General features: G+C 43.9%; 1 protein-coding gene across 6 annotated transcripts in view; it reads left to right on the top strand.

Moving 5' to 3' along the window:
• The window catches only part of ACSL6 (acyl-CoA synthetase long chain family member 6), a 55,444-nt gene that overhangs the window by 32,680 nt on the left and 3,800 nt on the right, over positions 1-18,964 (top strand). For 2 of the 6 annotated variants that reach the window (XM_071814769.1, XM_071814770.1), the window contains exons 10-20: positions 5,081-5,154; positions 8,295-8,507; positions 10,906-11,040; positions 12,167-12,301; positions 14,537-14,632; positions 15,451-15,523; positions 16,271-16,359; positions 16,865-16,981; positions 17,230-17,373; positions 18,110-18,211; positions 18,722-18,793. In XM_071814769.1, coding sequence (XP_071670870.1) covers positions 5,081-5,154; positions 8,295-8,507; positions 10,906-11,040; positions 12,167-12,301; positions 14,537-14,632; positions 15,451-15,523; positions 16,271-16,359; positions 16,865-16,981; positions 17,230-17,373; positions 18,110-18,211; positions 18,722-18,793 — 1,250 coding nt within the window. The remainder of the gene's footprint in view (positions 1-5,080; positions 5,155-8,294; positions 8,508-10,905; positions 11,041-12,166; positions 12,302-14,536; positions 14,633-15,450; positions 15,524-16,270; positions 16,360-16,864; positions 16,982-17,229; positions 17,374-18,109; positions 18,212-18,721; positions 18,794-18,964) is intronic. The other 4 variants (XM_071814772.1, XM_071814771.1, XM_071814775.1 and 1 more) reach the window with 4 other exon arrangements.

The raw sequence follows: 18,964 nt of genomic DNA, 5'->3' as shown, positions 1-18,964 counted from the left end.
TTAAGCATGTATACATTTCTGTAAATTGCAAATGAAGAATAATGGTATATTTATTTTTCACTTGAACTCCCTGATGTACACTTCAGCAGTAGTTTCCCAGTTGTCTGGAAATCCACCCACTTCTCTGCTTCCCATTTTGCAGTGGAGTTGTGAAGTGCTCGATTGCCTGGCATTTATCTTCTACAAATGTCAAAAAAAAAAAAACCCAAACCACAACACCAGCTTGCTCACACCTCGCCCATCTCCTCAGGCTGGGGCAGGCTGGGGACGTGCCTGGGCAGCCCGTGCTGCTGGGACTCACGTACCGCTGGCCCCTTTTTCTTGAAGAAAAGCAGCATCATTCTCCTGCCTGTCCATAGCAGATGCAGCACTTCCTCCTCTCTCCATACACTGGTTTTCATCCAGCTTGCAGGCATTTCCAGCTCTGGAGAACTCGACCTCCCTAACATCTACCAAAAAGCCACACAGGCAGATGCACAAGGCGTGATTGCTTGGGCAGCTGCTTTTACACGTACCTGCAGGGAAGGACCATGTTCCAAGTATCTGTGCTCTCAGGATTGCTTAATGCTTGGTCCTACCCCAGAGCATCCTCGATTTGGCCTACACAAGCAGAAGATGCTGCTTGACATGGAGCTGCCCTCCAAGAGGAGGTTTGCTTGTGCTCCTCAGTCTGCACACCAGGCTGATCAATGGGGACATCTTCATCTTCCACCTCCTGGAGAAGACGCGTACTGCAGCTCAGGTAGGCAACTGCTTCATCAAGTACAAACTCTAAATGTATTCAAAGGCTTTGGGTTTTTTTACCTTTGTGTATCGTTCTTAGTTTTGAGATCTGTGCACTCTAGAGTACCCAAGGCAGTGCACTGGGTGACTCTGCTGTGTCTCAGCAGTGGGAGTTCCCCAAAGGAGAAGGTTGAGCCCCATGTGGGATACATGTGCACTGTGAGCACCGGCTGAGCGGTGCAAAGTGGCCAGGCACAAATGGGAACTGTGGGAAACCAAGGGAGCCGTGCCCACAGATAGAGTGTGGATTTTAAAGTGCAGCAATTATTTCTTCAAGTCACAGTTTTGTTAATACATTTATGTCTAAATAAGAATTTTTGAATAGAGAAGGGTGTTTTGATTTTCTTTATTTTTTTAATTTGCAAATGCAGATATGGGACATTTTCTGACTTTGTAATTTTTTTTTCGGAACATATCTGAAGTTACAGAAATAGAACAACCAGGGAGCTCTGTGATTCTGTGATTTCTTTTTCCCACCCAAACCAGAGATTTCAGATTCTGCAGGTTATGTGCAAACTAAACTCTCACAGAGCAGTGCTTTGTGAGCCACCAGCCCCTCCTCTGCTGCTGGAGGACTTTGCACATCAGCTCCTGGCTTTTCCAGGGCTTGCACTGACACTCTGGTCTGTTTTCTGTGTTATGTTTTGATGTAAAAGGCCTGGCTTGTGTAGAGCCCACGTCAGAATATTTTTAATGAACAGATTTAGAATTTTCTTCCAATGGGTATGTTCTCAAGGGTTTTTTCAATTCTGAAGGGCTCCAAATATTTTTGTATGGTGTGATACAGATCTTTACTATAGAGTTTGTAACCTGGAACTTGTAGAATTGGAAAAATAATTAGCTGTTTATAAAAAAAACACGGAAGTGGACTTTAATGTATGCTTTTCTTTGATAGGGTCAGATGTCTAAATGCCTCCACAGGCTGAAGGGAGAGTCTGAGATTGCTGAGCTCAGATGACAAGACCAACTTTTATTGTTTGTACCAAGAAATCATCAGCACTCAGAAATGGGCCAAAGACACACAGATGTCCCCAAACCATCAGGATGCAATTTTTCATGCTGGCTACTCCAGAGAAGCAAACTGACATTTTTCTCAAGGATCCACCTGTAACCAGCTGGATAAAAATTGCTTCCCAGTGTGTCTCTCCAGCCTGGCAGTGTCACCCCTCACTGCCGGAGGCTCCCGGGGGGAGCAAAGCGCATCCCAAAACACTGATGGATCTGACTACGGAGTTAATGCTGGAGCTGCTACTTGAAAGACTCATTTATCAACATGGAAAAAGTTTTTCTGTTGCTTATGAAAAGTGTCAAACCAGCTCGGCACTGAGATAAAGAGAAATCGCCTTACCCGGGCTATTAACTGCTGGGGATCGCAGAGCAGGACGCTCTGTAACAGGACACTCACAAAGTGTGTCTTTACAAGGAAATTCAAACTTGAGAGCAGCAGTATGGATCTGGCGCTGATTTTTAAAAAGAAGAGCAGTATCACTGCCAACCTTTTTCTCTCAAAGTGATAATTCTGGGAAAGGGTTTATGGCAAGTGTTACCTGTTCTGCTGGGTTAACTCTTAAAACAGAAGAATTAAAGGTCAAAATTTACCGAAGTCCCCCAGTCTCAAAAGCTCCAGCTCCCCTGTGGCAGTGTGGTTTGTTCTGGATTCCTCCCGATGGAGCCTGTCCTGGCTCTATCACTGCTGCTCTGCTGCGACACCCCTGGGGATGCTGAACCTGCTGCAGGCAGGACATGGGGGAAGAGGCAGGAGAATCCAGGGGTCTCACAGTGATTTGAGCACAAGTACTGCATCACCTGAACTTCCACAGAAGAAGTAATCAGAGATGGAGTAAGTAAATGGCAACAAAGATGATGAAGGGAGTGGAGCATCTCCCTTATGAGGAAAGGCTGGGGGAGCTGGGGCTCTGGAGCTTGGAGAAGAGGAGACTGAGGGGTGACCTTGTTAATGTTTACAAATATATAAAAGGTGAGTGTCATGAGGATGGAGCCAGGCTCTTCTTGGTGACAACCAATGATAGGACAAGGGATAATGGGTTCAAACTGGAACACAAGAGGTTCCACTTAAATTTGAGAAGAAACTTCTCAGTGAGGGTGGCAGAGCCTGGCCCAGGCTGCCCAGGTGGGTTGTGGAGTCTCCTTCTCTGCAGACATTCAAACCCGCCTGGACACCTTCCTGTGGAACCTCAGCTGGGTGTTCCTGCTCCATGGGGGGATTGCACTGGATGAGCTTTCCAGGGCCCTTCCCATCCCTGACATTCTGTGATTCTGTGAAATGAGTCTGAGTTCTCAAAGCATTTGAGAAGTCTTCCAAAAAAACTTTGGAGAGTTGCGTCAAGGTGCAGGAGCCAGATCTGCCGCTGGTATAGCAGGAGGGCGCCGTTTTGGATTTCAAACCAGTACTGAGCACATCCTCTTCACCAGAGTACATCCTCTTCACCAGCCATGACCTGTGGGGCCAACAACACAGAGAAACTTGTGCAACACTACAGGAGTAGAGCCGCTTGTAGAAGTGCAGGGCCTGAGCACACGTATTTGGCTAGACACAACTAAAATAACATGAGTAATTTCTGGGTCATTGACATGTCTTTACAACCATCATTGTTTTTTGGAGTTTTCTGGATGTCTGGATCCATGTGTCACCCAGCTGTGAAAATAAGTGCCTCGAAACAAAACCTGCCCGGCTGAGCTGGTGCCCACAAGCCTATGTGTACAACATGTTGGGACAGGAGATGTGGTTGTCAAAGATGTTGGCCTTAGGTTCACCTCTGAGCTTCGGAGGAGGACAAATGCAAGCAAGACCAAAATAATCTCCTGTGCACTGTGTTCATCTGCAAGTATTTGGGACTGAATTACACCAAATATGGATTTTTCGTAGAATACATTGTGTTCAAAATGTCCTGCTTTGGTACAATAAATGTGTGCAATAATTACTGCCTTTTTTTTGGGCTTTCATTTAACTGAGAGGGCAGATGTGATGTGAGTGCAGCCAGCATGGCACAGGCCTAGCACCGCAGCTCCCGGAGCCGGGCTGTGCCTGCACCAAAGGGCTGCCAGCCACACAGCCTGCAAACTGCTCCGAAATTGAGAACATTAAGCATATTTTCCTCTGCTGAAACGGATTCACAAAACACCATTTCCCCTTCCTAATTCGAGGAGACCAGAATGAAATTCTGGCTGATTTACAGTTTTGCAAGGCTGTTGGTACGCAGGTACCTGCAGGTGAAGCTCCTCTGATGCGCTCCTGTGCGGCATAGCAGGAGCCACGCTGCAGTGGTGTGATCGAATTGGAACAATCTGCTTAATATCGTGCTGGAAAGAGAGGGGCTGGATCTGTAATCTTTATTCGGGCTAATCTACACTCTCTTTTTGGAAATAAACCCTTTGAGGGTGATGCAGAGGGCAGTGCTGTGACAGGAGGATGCACAGAGTCCTCCATGCTGGCCCCGCAGGTGGGGCAATTTGGATGGAGCCCTTGGCTCCGGTTTGTGCACCTGGAGGTTTGAGCCTGTGCAGTCACCGCTTAACAAAGCCCATATTTTAATGTTCAAACAGATACAAAATGCAGAAGGTGTATCATGATGCAAAAGGGGATTCTCAGCTCAGAAGAGAAAAGCGGGTGAAAAAGCAAATAGCAACAGCGTGGAGGTGTCTGTGCAGTGCCCATCACTGGGACGTGACATGGGGGCTTTGCTGGCTCCCTATTGCGTTCGGTGCTGTCTCCAGGACACCTCTGCTCTGCTGCTGACAATATTAATGACTTACTTGCCGTCTTGTAGGGTCTTCTAATAACATAATTTTTACAATGTATAACTCATTTTCTGCATTGTTCATGTTATTGAGTGCACTGGCTAAGGAAGAGTTTATCAGCCTTTTAAATGGGGTTTGTTGATATTCAAGATCATTATTAGTAAAAATCCGTATGAAATAAATCTCACCTGGAGAGGGTGGGAACAGCTGCCAGGTCTGATGGCTGTGCTCAGCAAGCGGCTCCATCCAAGTCTCTCATAAATTGCAGTTGGGCTGTTTCTGGTGGAAACTGTTGTTCCAAGTTTCCAATAGAAATATCCATGTTATACAGCGATTACAGTATCTTTTTATTAAATTTTGAGAATTGTGGTAAGTCTTTTTGCATGTTACTGCACAGAAATGACTGCAAACATTACCTAAGTTTTAAAATTCAAAAAGAGAACAGAATATTTTAACATTTTGCCTGTTTGTTTGTTTTAAAGCTTTTGGAAGTGACCTGCTGGCTCATCTTTTACAATCACTCTTTATTTTCTTTCAGGAAACCCCAAAGGTGCTATGCTGACTCATGGGAACGTGGTTGCTGATTTTTCAGGCTTTTTGAAAGTGACGGAGGTGAATACCCTGATTTAGGAAATGTTGCCCTGTGCAGAGCGTGTGTGTTAAGCTCTGTCCCTGCACGGGCTGGAATTGTGCTCCTGCAGATAAGAGGTGAAAATTCTCTTATTCAGAGGGCCAGATCCATGGAAATGGGAGCAAATTTGAGCTCACAGCACTGGAGGGCATTAAATCCCATTTCCAGCACTGGCTGCCTGGCTTTGTAGGCCTCAAAGTACTTCTGAGGAGCAACGCTGGCTCCTGTAAAATCATTTAACTCCTTTCAAGGAATTAGGAAAGCAAACGAGCCCTGTACAGTTGCAACTGGTGCTTGAGAAAGAGTACAGGGGTCCACTTCTAGGGATGCCCACAGCATGTCCTCATTTATTTGAAAGCTTTCTGCATATAAAGTGTGTATATATGAGAACATACACATTTTTACAAAAATGGGTTAATTTCATTGATATTAAAGTATCTCTTGGTTTCTATTATACATCTTTTTAAAAAAGCATAGCACAGGCCAAGCACATGTATAACATGTTCCATGCAATGTGTAAATTGGTGTTTAGAAACAACACGGGAAGCAGAATGGGTTTAGCACAACATATGAAGGATTACATGCTGCTTGTACCTAACAAAGATTCTATTTTTTTTGTAGTAAACAGGCAATTCTATAAAGTAGCAATGTACACATGGGGTGCACAATTTGTTACCTTATAACCTGTGCTGGTCTTATTGTTGCTACTGGAAATACTGTAGTCTTATTACCTTCATTTTTGAACTTTCTGAGATTTCCAGAGCACTGTTGTAAAGAAACTTTGCTACGTGGTGTGAGAAATCCCCCTGAGCTCACGTGTTCAAGTATTTGCAAGGTTGTGACTCCAGTAATTTGCAGACGAAATGTCAACGCAGCAGCCGGCTGCAGCCCCGGGGCTTCGCAGCGCGGAGCTGTCACTGGGCTCAGAGGCAGCAAGACGCACAAACGAAAGCTGGTGCGTAGATAAGTCTGAGCTTCTAAAGGGCAGGAACGTTTATTTTGGAATAAAACTACTACAGAGGGAGCTGAGGGAACTTGGCATCTTACAGGACTGGCCCACAGAAATGGGTTTAGTGTTCGGTGACAGCAGAGGGACTCGGATTAGTGTCGAAGATATCAGATTGAGACATAAGTCTGGTGTTAGCGGTTGTAAATTCAATAACTTCGGTCAGCAGAGTGGTGTTGGTGAGAGTGTAAATGCCCATAGCTGACCCACACAACTAGGGCAGGGTCTAACCACAGAGAAGAAATCGAGCAAAGTGCAAAATAGTTGAAAGCAGTATCAATTAATAAAATAAAAATCCCTAAAGCTGAGAAGTACTGTAGATTTGCTGTTTACATACTCTTGTACCAGTTTTACTCAGTTCAGTGATTTTTCTAGAGACCATTTTTTGAAGTGAACCTAGAGCTTCACTGTAGGGCTGTTCTCAAATGCCAAGAAGCTTTTTTCATTTTTACATTTAACTGGACAACCAGCTGTGAAATACTACTCAGTGTCATCATTTTGGTCCAATTTATAACCAAATCATGTATTGTCTGGGCACTTAAAGCAGTGTAAAAAAAAAAAAAAAAAAAAACCAAAAAAAAGCAGCATAGTTACTGATGCTAATGGTTTTACATTACTGAAAATAAGGCCAATTTGAAAAAATGAATAAGCAGATCTGCAGGCCCTAATAGCTTTATTCAGACTGACACATAAAATAGTATGAAACAGGATGCTGAAAATGTCCACGTCGTCAATCATGTTTGACTTCACCAGGTAATGGTTGGGAGGGCACAGCCAAATCTGACTTGCCCAGATTTAACTCCAATAGAATATTCCCTGAGGAAGAAAGTCCTGTGACTCCATCCACCGCCGTGTCCCAGGTCACGGACTATCGATTCTGTCACAGCAGTGGAGATGCAAAGTGGGTATAAACTGCTAATACTGTCAGCTAATAGATTTTATACCCATTTTCCACTAACCACTGGCCTTGGTGCAAGTTATTGGGTAATCAAGCTTTCAGTTTTTCTAATCCATAATATTACGGCCAGCCTTACCCTTGGGAATGCAGGTGGAAAGGGGGACATGGATCAGAATAAGGCTCTCAGGCCCTTTGTTCATTCCAACCTGCAAGACAGAGTTAAAACCTTGGCCAAGCTGAGATTTCAGTCATTTTTCTTTTTTGCGTGATTTATCCAGCCTTCTTTTTCCCACTGTGCCTGTCTGTGGGGCAATGATAACCGCCTTATGATCAGATTTTAATAACTTGAAATTATGAGAAACACTAATAGAAATCATTAATTTTTAGAGCTGAAAAAAATCATTAGTTTTTTTTCAACATATTCTGATTCAAATCAATGATTAACCTAAGGAAAAAGAACAAATCTATAGCTCTGACTCTAGTAACACTGTGGATCTCTGATGGGCTCTGTGCAATGTGGAAAAATGGTGCATCTGTAGAGCCCCGCTGATTTCCAGGAGGCTCCTGTGGGTTTGCATCAGGATCCTGCAGGTTTGCACCAGGTTCCTCCGGGTTTGCACCGGGATCCTGCAGATTTGCACCAGGTTCCTCCAGGTTTGCACCGGGATCCTGCAGATTTGCACCAGGTTCCTCCAGGTTTGCACCGGGATCCTGCAGATTTGCACCAGGTTCCTCCAGGTTTGCACCGGGATCCTGCAGATTTGCACCAGGTTCCTCCAGGTTTGCACCGGGATCCTGCAGATTTGCACCAGGTTCCTCCAGGTTTGCACCAGGATCCTGCAGGTCTGCACGCAGTTGAGAGTGCAAATCATGGTCTTAGCATCTCCTGGTAGAAAGCAATGAACAAAAATGGGGTTCTCCGTCAGGGTGAGCCCCTGATTCCAGCGTGAGCTGTGTGGATACGATGTGCCTTCTGCCATGGAGAGACCTCTCCGTTGCCCTCTGTGTACATCTCCGTGCTCTTTACTCCTCCCGCTAACCGAGCTTCATTGACACTGTGGCTTAACGCTTCACTTCGTCCGCTGCTCCCTTCCTCCTGACAATCTTTACCCTTTTGCTCCTCTGGTGCCATTTTTCTTTTTGTTGTTTTATGACTTTCTTGTTGTCTTCCTGTCAGTGTTTCTTTCCTTTCTGTCTCCCATGCCCTTCACCTGCAGAAAGTGATCTTTCCGAGACAGGACGATGTGCTCATCTCCTTCCTGCCTCTGGCTCACATGTTTGAAAGAATTATACAGGTAAGAAACCTGCCCGAACTGACGAGGCCTCGTGGGGCTCCTTGTGTTTTCTTCCAGAGTCAGTGGTCTCCTACTTGTGAGGATGTACACATTTCCTATTTGCCTTTAGCACACATGTTTGAGAGAATGGTACAGGTAAGGTCCGAGTATCAGTGGAAATCATTTGTTTCCACGCCCCCAAAAATAAATAAAACAAATAAAATACTAAAAAACCCCAGAGATATCTTGGAGCGCTAAAAAAGCTTGTACTCCAGAAGTGCCATGTGCATGACCCCAGTGCCCAGCCTCTGCTCTCGGTGACGTGGCCTTGAGTCCTGAGCCATTCCAGGAGAGCTTCCAAGCTCTCCAGTTTACACCAGTGCCTCTGAGACTGGAAAACAGCCCTTCGCAAATGAGCAGAAACTGCTGCCTGCGCAAGTTTGGGGGCAGCTTTTCAAAGCACTCTACGGTTGAGGTATCATGGGAGTAAAATAATTCTGTGCTCAATATCTTTACTGCATAAACGAGCAGATCTGCAAAAAGCTTGGAAAAGAGGAAACTACGATTGTGGTGTGACACACGTGATCCTCCCAGCAGGGCAGCCCCGGCCGGGCATGAACTAGAAGCCTGCGTTCCCTGGAAATAGTGGCAAATAGGAGCTCTGACTCATGCCAGCCCACAGAGCTGACTTTTCGCTCCTCTTTTCTGAAGAGAGAGCTGATAATTTGTGCTGTAGTTGCGGTGTTGGGCCACTCAGATGAGACGAGCACATCGGTTCTCCTGGCCTGAGAAGCTGCGAACTAAAAACTGTTCCAATATGTGAAGATAGGATGTGGATTCAATAGCAGCTCTGTACTTTCTGTTTTGGGCTGAAAGCATACTTTTTGAGTCAGACAAGCATCCGAATATAAGCCTCCAACTTCTGAGTAACATCTGTGCCAGAAATAATATATTCTGCCCTGCTAAAAAATTTGCAAATTGGAAGTGAAAGTCCATGAAAGATTTGGAAAGTTACAGCCCAACTGATCTTCACTTGTAAATCTAATTTTAAAAGGCACGTTGGGCGGCATAACCCCTATTCAGACAAACTGCCAGCAAACAAGAGTGTGATTCTTCAAAAGTCATCTGGCAGGGGGCTGGGGAGAGAAATTAGAAACATTTGGAATAACCTCATTTCACAGGATGTTGCCATATTGAAGGGGCCAGGCCTCCATGGGATGTTCAGGCTTACCCTCTCTGCTAAGAAAAAAACCAAAAGCTCATTAATATGAAGATTCTTTTCATAAGGGTTAAGAATAATTTTCAAAGTTATTCTGAACAGCAAGCACTGTGTCAGCATCCCTAGTTTTAGCCCATGTTATTAGTTCCTGGAACTTACAGTTAAAATAAATGATACATTCTTCAAAGCTAAAATGTCTAGTAGCTATTTATAATTCCCAGTGAGCGGGCTGATTACATCTTCCATTGTTTGTTTTTAATTTGTGTGCATGTGCAGTCTAAAACACAGATTTGGCGGTGTGATGTTCGTTAAACCCACATCACATGTATAGAATTCCTGTGGTTTCAGTTGATGGAGAGACGGCCTCTAACTGGTGGACAGGGCAGTGAGAGCACTCTGGTTGGTATCACAGGTTTTTCGGAGGAGTGCAAAAAGTCTTAGGTGTCCCTTAAGGAATTTTTAACTGTTTTAGTTATCTGGGGGAGAAAAATCGACCAACAGTTGATGTTCACTGGTCTGGGCTCAGGAAGGCTGGGCTCAGCTCCTGCCTCACAGATGCTTTGCTGAGGACGCCTTCTCCTGCTTGTGCTCCAAAAGCAGGGTAGTGATGCTGATCTTGAAATTCCTGGGATAAACCACCAGTTTTACCAGTTAGTGACTAGTCTTAGTTACTGGTTACCAGAGCTGCTGCACATCCAGCTCTATTCTGACCCACCTGAAGTGGCCTTTTTTCTTTCCAAGTACAAAATTTCTGGATCTGTAGTTTCCATACAAGTAAAGCACCTTTTATGAAGTGGGCTTCTAATTCTGGGATACAGGATCAGGCACCGTATTGCTAACGTAGTCTATATTCTTGTATTTAAACAAAACTAAAGTATTAACATCTAAAAATCGCCTGCTGCTCAGTATGTTTTACCGTATTTCTTAATATGCATTTCTTTAGTGACAACAGGTCCTTATGCTGTTACCTGCTATGGTAATTCTGGGCTTCAGAGGAGAAGTTCAGATCCAGAATCTGACCATAACTCAGACTTTTCCATCCCCGTATGTGGGGGATAAAGGGAAATCCCTTCTGAAAGCCTTGGTTTCTTGTTCTTCCAGAAACCGGCAAATTTAGTAGATGCTGAATTGCCAGTACTAAAAACTGCCCAGAACTATCTGTATATTTCTATTCAGTGCAAAATTATCAGTTGCTTATCTATGTATTTCTAAAGCCCTGTTTTTGCCTTACTGAGAGTAGAATCCCAGGAATGGCACTTCTGCGCTTGGGAGAGATGCTCTGCCGTGGGAATCCCAAGCAAAGAGGTTACATGTGTTCCTTTTTCTTCCCGTCAGTCTGTCGTATATTGCCATGGAGGGCGAATTGGGTTCTTTCAAGGAGATATTCGTCTCCTATCTGACGATATGAAAGCATTGCGTCCAACTATCTTCCCTGTTGTGCCACGGCTGTTAAACAGGATGTATGATAAGGTGAGCTTAATTTTATTCTTTTTGTAATAATAAAGTTCAGGTCCCTTTATTACTTATCTGAAAGAATTTCACTAGTGACGGGGATTTCCTGAGCGGGTTATACTGTTTCTGCCTTACTGCAAACACATTCTTGCCCCGTGCAACTGATGCAGCTGCTCCAGTCTGTAAGTTGATATTATTTTGGTTTACACAGACTGCAGACACGGCTGGTGCATGTTAATACGGCATCTCTCTGTATTAGCCTCTTACCCTGTTCTCACTGACTCACTAGTGATAATTCCAGAGATGAGGGATTTCTTTTCATCACAGAAACACCAGTCCGACCTGGGTGCACTAGGAGGTTTTGTGCCCTTCAACCAGTTTTGAAATGTGAATCTCTCTTTCTGGTGGCAATGACAGCTCAAAATCAGAACGGCACAAGGACTCTGAGGATTTAGGCAGTGTAAATGCAAAGTTGGCTTTTGGATCTAGAAATCTTTAAAACTCAGAGATGGTCTTGAAAGGTATGTAAGAGAGGCATGTCTGGTCATCATGTTAAATCTGTTTGACCAGCTGGGAACGTTTGTTCCTCAGAAGACTTATCCCCTAAAGATGAGCTTAAGCACAAGCTACTGATTTAATTTTTCCCCAAGGTCAGGGCTGTTGGATCAGGGGTTCTGGTGCCTCATTAGAGGGGTGGGTGCTGGGGGTTTCTCATTTGTAGGGATGTAGTTCATGCTGGTGTCTGATTATCTCAGGTGAATGCAGCCCCCATCACATCATTAGCAAATGCAGCTGCCAAGTACTCATGTTGCTCTTTCCTAGTTGGTCAGATTTCATGATTTCACCAAATTGTATTGTAGAAATCATATCGGAACACCAGTCATGTAGATCTAGTCAAAGCCTACCCTACCATCCTCTCCTTTTTCCCCAAAGGAACAGTATGTACAATAACGAATGCAGCAAAACAAACCACTCTTTTTCTTCCTCCAATAAGTAAGCCCTAGTATGGTCTAATTTAACTGTACTGCTAATGTATTAGTAACTCCAGTCTAGCTGGCACGGGCAGAACTGCATGGCTGTAATTGTAAGAACAGCTGTTGATGCTTTCTCTCCCGTGCTGCGCTGCCACCCCGCACGCCCGCAGATCTTCAGCCAGGCAGACACGTCCCTCAAGCGCTGGATCCTGGAATTTGCTGCGAAACGGAAAAAAGCAGAAGTTCGAAATGGGATCATTAGGAATGACAGCTTGTGGGATAAGCTTTTCTTTAATAAAATACAGGTAAGGAATTTAAATAGTGAGTCTAAAGTCAAAGAACTGCCATGTCTTCTAACAATGACTAGTTTTCCATAAAGTCAGCGTGGCCCGCTTGCCCGATGATGAACTGCAGGCAATTGCTACTGACCAGCTAATAGCAGACTGAAAAATTGAAAAAATGGAGAACAGTTTGTTGTTCCATTAACTTTTGCATTAACTTTTGCCAAAATTTCAATTCTGTTAGGGATAGTTTTCCAGAGGGGAAAGGAGAAACACAAGGCAGACTAAGGCGGCTTTTGCCACGTCCCTCCTTCAACAGCACTGAAAATCGCCTATTTGCAGAATAGTGCCTATTTTTTGGCAGCTGTGGCCCTGCACAGGCACCAAGGAGGGGGATGCAGTGCAGTGCAGAGGCACTTGCCCACTGACAGGTGAGGTTACCCAGAAGCAGGATTGTAGCCTCCAACGCCAGGGCTGCTGTCACCTCCTTCGGTATTTGGGTGCTCTGGCTTGTGGGGACCGGGCACCCTCCATTGGGTCTGCCCAGGCTCATGGGTAAATGGTTTTTCCCCACTCACACCAGCAACAGACAGGAGAGAGTCCTGCATCGAACCCACTCCTGTGTCCTCCCACTGGGGATGAAGTTCAGGAAGGCGGTCGGGAAAGGGGGAGTGACTGATCAAAGAGGTGTTGCTCTGAGGATTTTTGCAAATTCTCTATAGATACGATTGGACTTAGGGTCAGGTTTCAGTTGGTCATATTCAAAACTGCTTTTTTTTCCTAGAAAAACAAAGGTATAGAGAAAAATCCACAAGTAAATGACAACTTAACAACAGGGAAAAGAAATCAGAATGCCCGGCTGTGTGCTATACATCTCCTCAGGAAAAATGATTAAATTGCCTTTAAACCAGGTTTTCTGGGTGCTCTACTACTCCAGGAGGTTCTGATTACTTCATTTTTTTTAATTGGATAACTTCTCCGGAGACATGCCACTTTATTTTTAACTAAAGAAACTGACTGTACTTTTCATCTGCGGATTAGTTGTCCTCAGTGTGCAAAGACAGCAGAGTTCACCCGATGCTGCCAGGAGTGCAGACATGAGGCATGCCAGGCTGCATATTGATTCAGGATCTGGCGAGACTGGCAGACTCAATCAGGAGTTGTTTTCTTTTGTGCTGGGTTTCCTTTTTACTTTTGGAATAAGAAAAAGGAAATGAAGGTGCAGGGAGAGAAGTAAAATGCAGCACAGGAATCAACGTAATACCCTCCAGAAATATTTGGAGGTCATCTGCCTTAAAAAAGGAACAGCATTATTTCAAATCTATTAAAAACAATGAGGTGCAAATAAGCGAAGAAAACTGGAGGAGGGAAGAGTCTGGCTGTTACCCAGCAGTTCCCAGAGCCTGAGGAGCTTCCTGTAGGCCAAGGCTGCCTCCCCACAGGGCACAGAGTCAGTCAAAGAATTGTTTTGCTTGGAAAAGACCTCTGAGATGAGGTTCTTAGGAACGTGGTTTAGTGCCAGTGTTAGGCTGACTGGATGATTTTGAGGGTCTCTTCCAACCAAAATGATTCTATGATTCTATGGTCATTGAGCCCAACTGTTAACCCAGCACTGCCAAATCCTCCTCTAACCATGTCCCAGAGAACCTCATCTGCTTGTCTTTTAAACCCCTCCAGGGATGGTGACTCCACCACTGCCCTGGGCATCCTGTTCCAATGCCCGACAATGCCTTCTGAGAAGAAACATTTCCCAATATCCAATCTAAACCTCCCCTGGTGAAACTTGAGGCTGTTTTCTCTTGTCCTATCACTTGTTCCTTGGGAGAAGAGACCAACCCCCTCCATGCTCCAAGCTCCTTTCAGGCAGTTCAGAGATCAGAAGGTCTCCGCTCAGCTCCTGTTCTCCAGCTGAACCCCCCAGGTCCCTCAGCCGCTCCCATCACACTTGTGCTCCAGCCCCTCACCAGACAGAGCAGCTCATCCTCCGAGAGATGCAGGACTCCCACCCCTGTACATTAAATGCTTTTTCTTGGGGCACCATTTCTACCTGCAAGGGAGACAGTTATTGCTTTTAAAATGTAGCTGGCTTTTTATCCCTAAGGAAAGACTCAGGGCCAGTTCATATTTCCATAGCCTGGCTGCCTCTATTCTAAATAGAGCATTTCATGCAAGCTCTGTGTAAGTGCCGCAGAAACTGCTGGTTTTGTCACCTGCAGTGATTTGTGCTGCTTTGTTTTCTTCTCTCGTGCAATCCAACAGGCGAGTCTCGGTGGGTGTGTTCGCATGATAGTGACGGGTGCCGCCCCTGCGTCTCCGACCGTGCTGGGCTTCCTCCGCGCGGCCCTCGGCTGCCAGGTGGGCTCGCGCGGCTCTTCGGGGTGTTCGCGTTAGCAAGGAAACACGTTGCATGGAACGAAAGAGATGGGTTGGGACATCAGAACTGCATTTAGGACAGCTTGACCAGGATGGATCCAACAGCGGGTGCAGGGCGTGGGGCAGGCACAGCGCCCCAGTGTCCCCGCAGCCGTAGGGCGAGTGGGGATGAGCAGTGGCCCTGGGAAGGGAGCAGCAGGCAAGAGCTGCTTTCACTGCGGGCAGCTGCCAAAAAACCCAGAGACTTATCTCACCCATCTCTCAGCACTTAATGGAGTGTGCGCAATTAAATGTGCTTGTGCATGCGCTAGGAGCTTCATTACACAAGTTTTATTCTCTATATAAATGGAGAAAGATAATCTTCAGATGGCAATTTAACCCACTTAAGATGTCCACTGTGTTATTTCTCTTTGACTGGGAAGCCCGGGGCAACTAAAGGGCCCCTTTAATAACTTAAATTTAGGCCCCAAAAAAATTAAAATATGTGTTTTCATAAATGTCCCACAAAAATACCATTTTCCCCTGCTATTAAATTCCTCCTCTTGATTCAAAAGCTAAGCGCTGAACTTGTCTTTTCACTATTCTCAGCTCTACAGAGCCACGGTAAATCATAGTCATGTAAATGAAATTTTGCATGTCGCAAGAGCCAGGGAAAGTGTCCCTGTGTTAAACGTGCACCTGTGCATTGCAGCTGGCAGGATTAGCTCACAGGGCTGTGCAACAGGAGAAAATGCTTAGAATTTTCTTCTGTAATAGTGAAATCATCCACACTGTTTTAAAGATACCTCTTTCTCTGTCAGGTTTATGAAGGTTACGGCCAAACGGAATGCACAGCTGGGTGCACCTTTACAACCCCAGGTGACTGGACATCAGGTAACGACTTTCTTCTGCCATTTCCAGAAAGAAAAGAAATGCACGTTTCTTTAAAAAAATCCGGGCTGTAACATCACAGGGTGTTATGCAACATTCACCACTGTGTGAATAATCTTCAGCAAATGTAATGTTCTTGAAAGTGTCGCTAGTCCAGAATAAATACACAGGGATCAGATGTTGGGCTCGTTTGCCTGGAGAGATTTGGGATTTTCCCTTGAGCCGTTATTTGCAATACTCTCCTCTCTGCATTCCTGGTGCTGAGAGACCTATCTAGAGCACTGGAGCTGAATTTAAAAGAATGTTTGCTATAATGAAATGCTAGAACAAAGCAGAGATTAATGCATTAATGTACTTAGTGAGCAAAGCCAGGCTTCGAATACAGATCCACCACTACTCAATGCTTTAAATATTTCAGGTTTTCAAAACTTCTGAATCTTGACAAAATCAGAGCTTTGTGTGCTTTTATAATGAGTTTAGCTTAAAAACAGGTTTAGTCTCTTACAGGTAAGGGAGATATGGTCTATATTTCGACATGTTTGAAAATCACGTTTCTATGTATCCAGATAGGAGGCTTGGGTATTTAGTCTTAATAGTTAAAAACGTTAAATGTGGAAATTATTTCGGCACACAGATACAGTTCCTACAAGAACATCCAGTGTATCTGCAACTACACAAGCAACTAATAATGAAATGTTAACTACTGTTTATAAGGGAGACAACAAGTGACTTGATAACTTTGATTTCTAGGTCACGTAGGAGCCCCTTTGCCCTGTAACTTAATCAGGTTGAAGGATGTGGAAGAGCTGAATTATTTTGCTTCCAAAGGAGAAGGAGAGGTAGCAACTCACATTTTTATATCTAATTCTCGCTAATTAACTCTGTATGAAGTAGTTATGTAGTTATAGAAGCATTTTACCTTTCTAAGGTGCATGATTGCTGATGTGTTATATATTACAATCAGGGAACGGAAATGTCAATTCAGTAACAGAGCAGCAAAGCATTAATTAAAAAGGGGCTGTGGCAGTAGTTCTAGCCAATGCCATGCCTGATTACTTTAAAAGCTAAAACTGAATTAATTAGTTCAGCTAAGAAAAGCTGAATTGCTGTAATTTCTGCATTGCTGATACTTCTATATTGCACACAAATTAAACTTACTCAAATAACTTTTTTTAACTGCAAGCTGAATGCAAACCAACTTCAAACAAATCGGTTTTGCATTCATGGAGCACAGTCATTAAGTCAACTTCAGAATATTTCAATTCTCATGAATTACTATTCAGCTTGTTACTATTTACAGCAGAATAATAAAATCATTTATCAGTAACTGTGACTGTTTTGCAGATCTGTGTGAAAGGACCAAATGTTTTCAAAGGTTACTTGAAAGATGAAGAGAAGACGCGGGAAGCGCTGGACCAGGAGGGCTGGCTTCACACTGGAGACATCGGGAAATGGTTACCTGTGAGTAACGAGCTGATGCTTCGTTCTTACATCAATTGCATTATCCCATGTAAATTTTCAAGTACGGAACTTAAATTTCCAAGCAGGTCTGTCTTCACAAAGGATTGAGTTTATAATTTGCAGAATAAGGTTGATATGTCAGTAAAACATTTTCTGACAATTTAAAGAGCTCTATTAAAAGCAGACTGCTTACTGGGTCTCTATGGTTAAATAACTTATCTGGAACTTTCATTTCTTTCTCCTAACAGAATGGGACTCTTAAAATTATTGATCGGAAAAAGCATATATTTAAACTTGCTCAGGGAGAATATATTGCACCAGAGAAGATAGAGAATATCTATATCCGCAGTGACCCTGTTGCCCAGATCTATGTCCATGGAGACAGCTTGCAGGTAAAAACAAAGATTTTTAGAAAATATTACTTTATTCTTTGTAAATAGAGTACGAGGGAGCTGGGCAGAATGAGGGAAAAGTGTGAGTAGATCCCCTTGATGTCTCCCTCCTCTTCTGGAGCTGCTGGTGTGACCCTGGGCAGCTTGGAGGACGTTGTGGCCAAAGATCAAGCCTTTAAATTTGCTTTAGAGTCGCCCTTTGGGTCTCTAATGCTCTCCTTCACCATGCCACCTGTGGCAAGCCAGACAAAGGCAAAACCACCACTGCTCCACGACCACTGCCTACCCATTCTGACCCATCTTGTCCTGTTTCTTTACACATTTATACAAACACATACAGCTTCTGAAATCATTGCAATCCATCCATTTGCATTTATTGGTCAAAAATATGAGGCTTCCCTTGGCATCTGAGTGTGCATGTTATGAGCTATGTTCAGCTCTGATTTATGCTTGTGAAGAATTTAAGTAATTTAATTAGTGTCCGAGAGGAACACAAACCCAGCTGAAGGTGTTAAAATTGTTGGCAAGTGCAGGAACAGTCAGCAGAAAAATTGTATCTGAGAAAAAGGCACAGATGTGAAAATATACTTCACTATGACATGTTAGCAATTTATTGACATAATTGAACAAGACGTCGTAAAGATGTAGCAAATTCAAACAACCTAAGTATTCACTTCGACGTGGGGCCTTCAATGTGGTTCAGCCTTTTTCTGCGACTTTCGTTCTTCATCAACAGGCCTTTCTGGTGGGAATTGTGGTGCCCGATTCTGAAGTTATGCCAGGCTGGGCAAAGAAAAGAGGGTTTGATGGAACATATGAAGAACTCTGTAAAAATAAGGTTTGTCTTTCTATCTGTCTGCACTACAGATGCTTTTTCACTGTAGCATAACCTAGTTAGAGTAAGTGTCTATTATTAGTTATCTCAGTGAGAAGAATTATTTCTTCACTGAAAATTAAGCATCTGTCCTGTAGAGGAGTGCAGCAGTAAGAGGGGTTGTGGTTTTTTAGATGTCATAAATAAGGATCCCAGCCTTATTTACACATCTCTCTAATACTGAGTAACTGAGTTGCATCACATCAATGGACACCGATGCCACTGAGTCATCCTGCTGGTGTCTGTGGGAAATAATTCTGCTTCTGAGTCTGGAAAATGTTTGAAATACTTGAAAAGATAACTTGCATTTAATGTTCGTATATTGCTTTAATATAAGATTTGCTAATTATGTATTAACTGTCAACAAGGCACTTGAGCTTTACTCAGAAACATGTTTTCTTGATGAACAATGACATTAATTGCATGTAAGGCTGACTGTGGTATTTCATGAAGAATGTATGTGTTTTACCTCAGGAACTGCAGCGAGCAATAATGGAAGACATGGTCCGGTTGGGTAAGGAGAGCGGACTTCATTCCTTTGAGCAGGTAAAATTAAACAATTAATACATGATTCAGTGGGGTCACACAGGCGGTTTGTCCATTTGTATTGAATGGGGATTTGTCAGCATTTGTGGTGCTACTACATACCCTTGTTGCAGCTGCACACAATGTTTTCTGAGAGAGCTTTATTGCCGGCAAGCTGTTATTTGTTCCTTT

The sequence above is a fragment of the Patagioenas fasciata genome, chromosome 14, assembly GCF_037038585.1.
Source record: "Patagioenas fasciata isolate bPatFas1 chromosome 14, bPatFas1.hap1, whole genome shotgun sequence".
NCBI classification, from domain to species: Eukaryota; Metazoa; Chordata; class Aves; order Columbiformes; family Columbidae; genus Patagioenas; species Patagioenas fasciata.
Note: the sequence above shows the minus strand (reverse complement) of the source record. Positions and strands in the feature narration are given on the sequence as shown.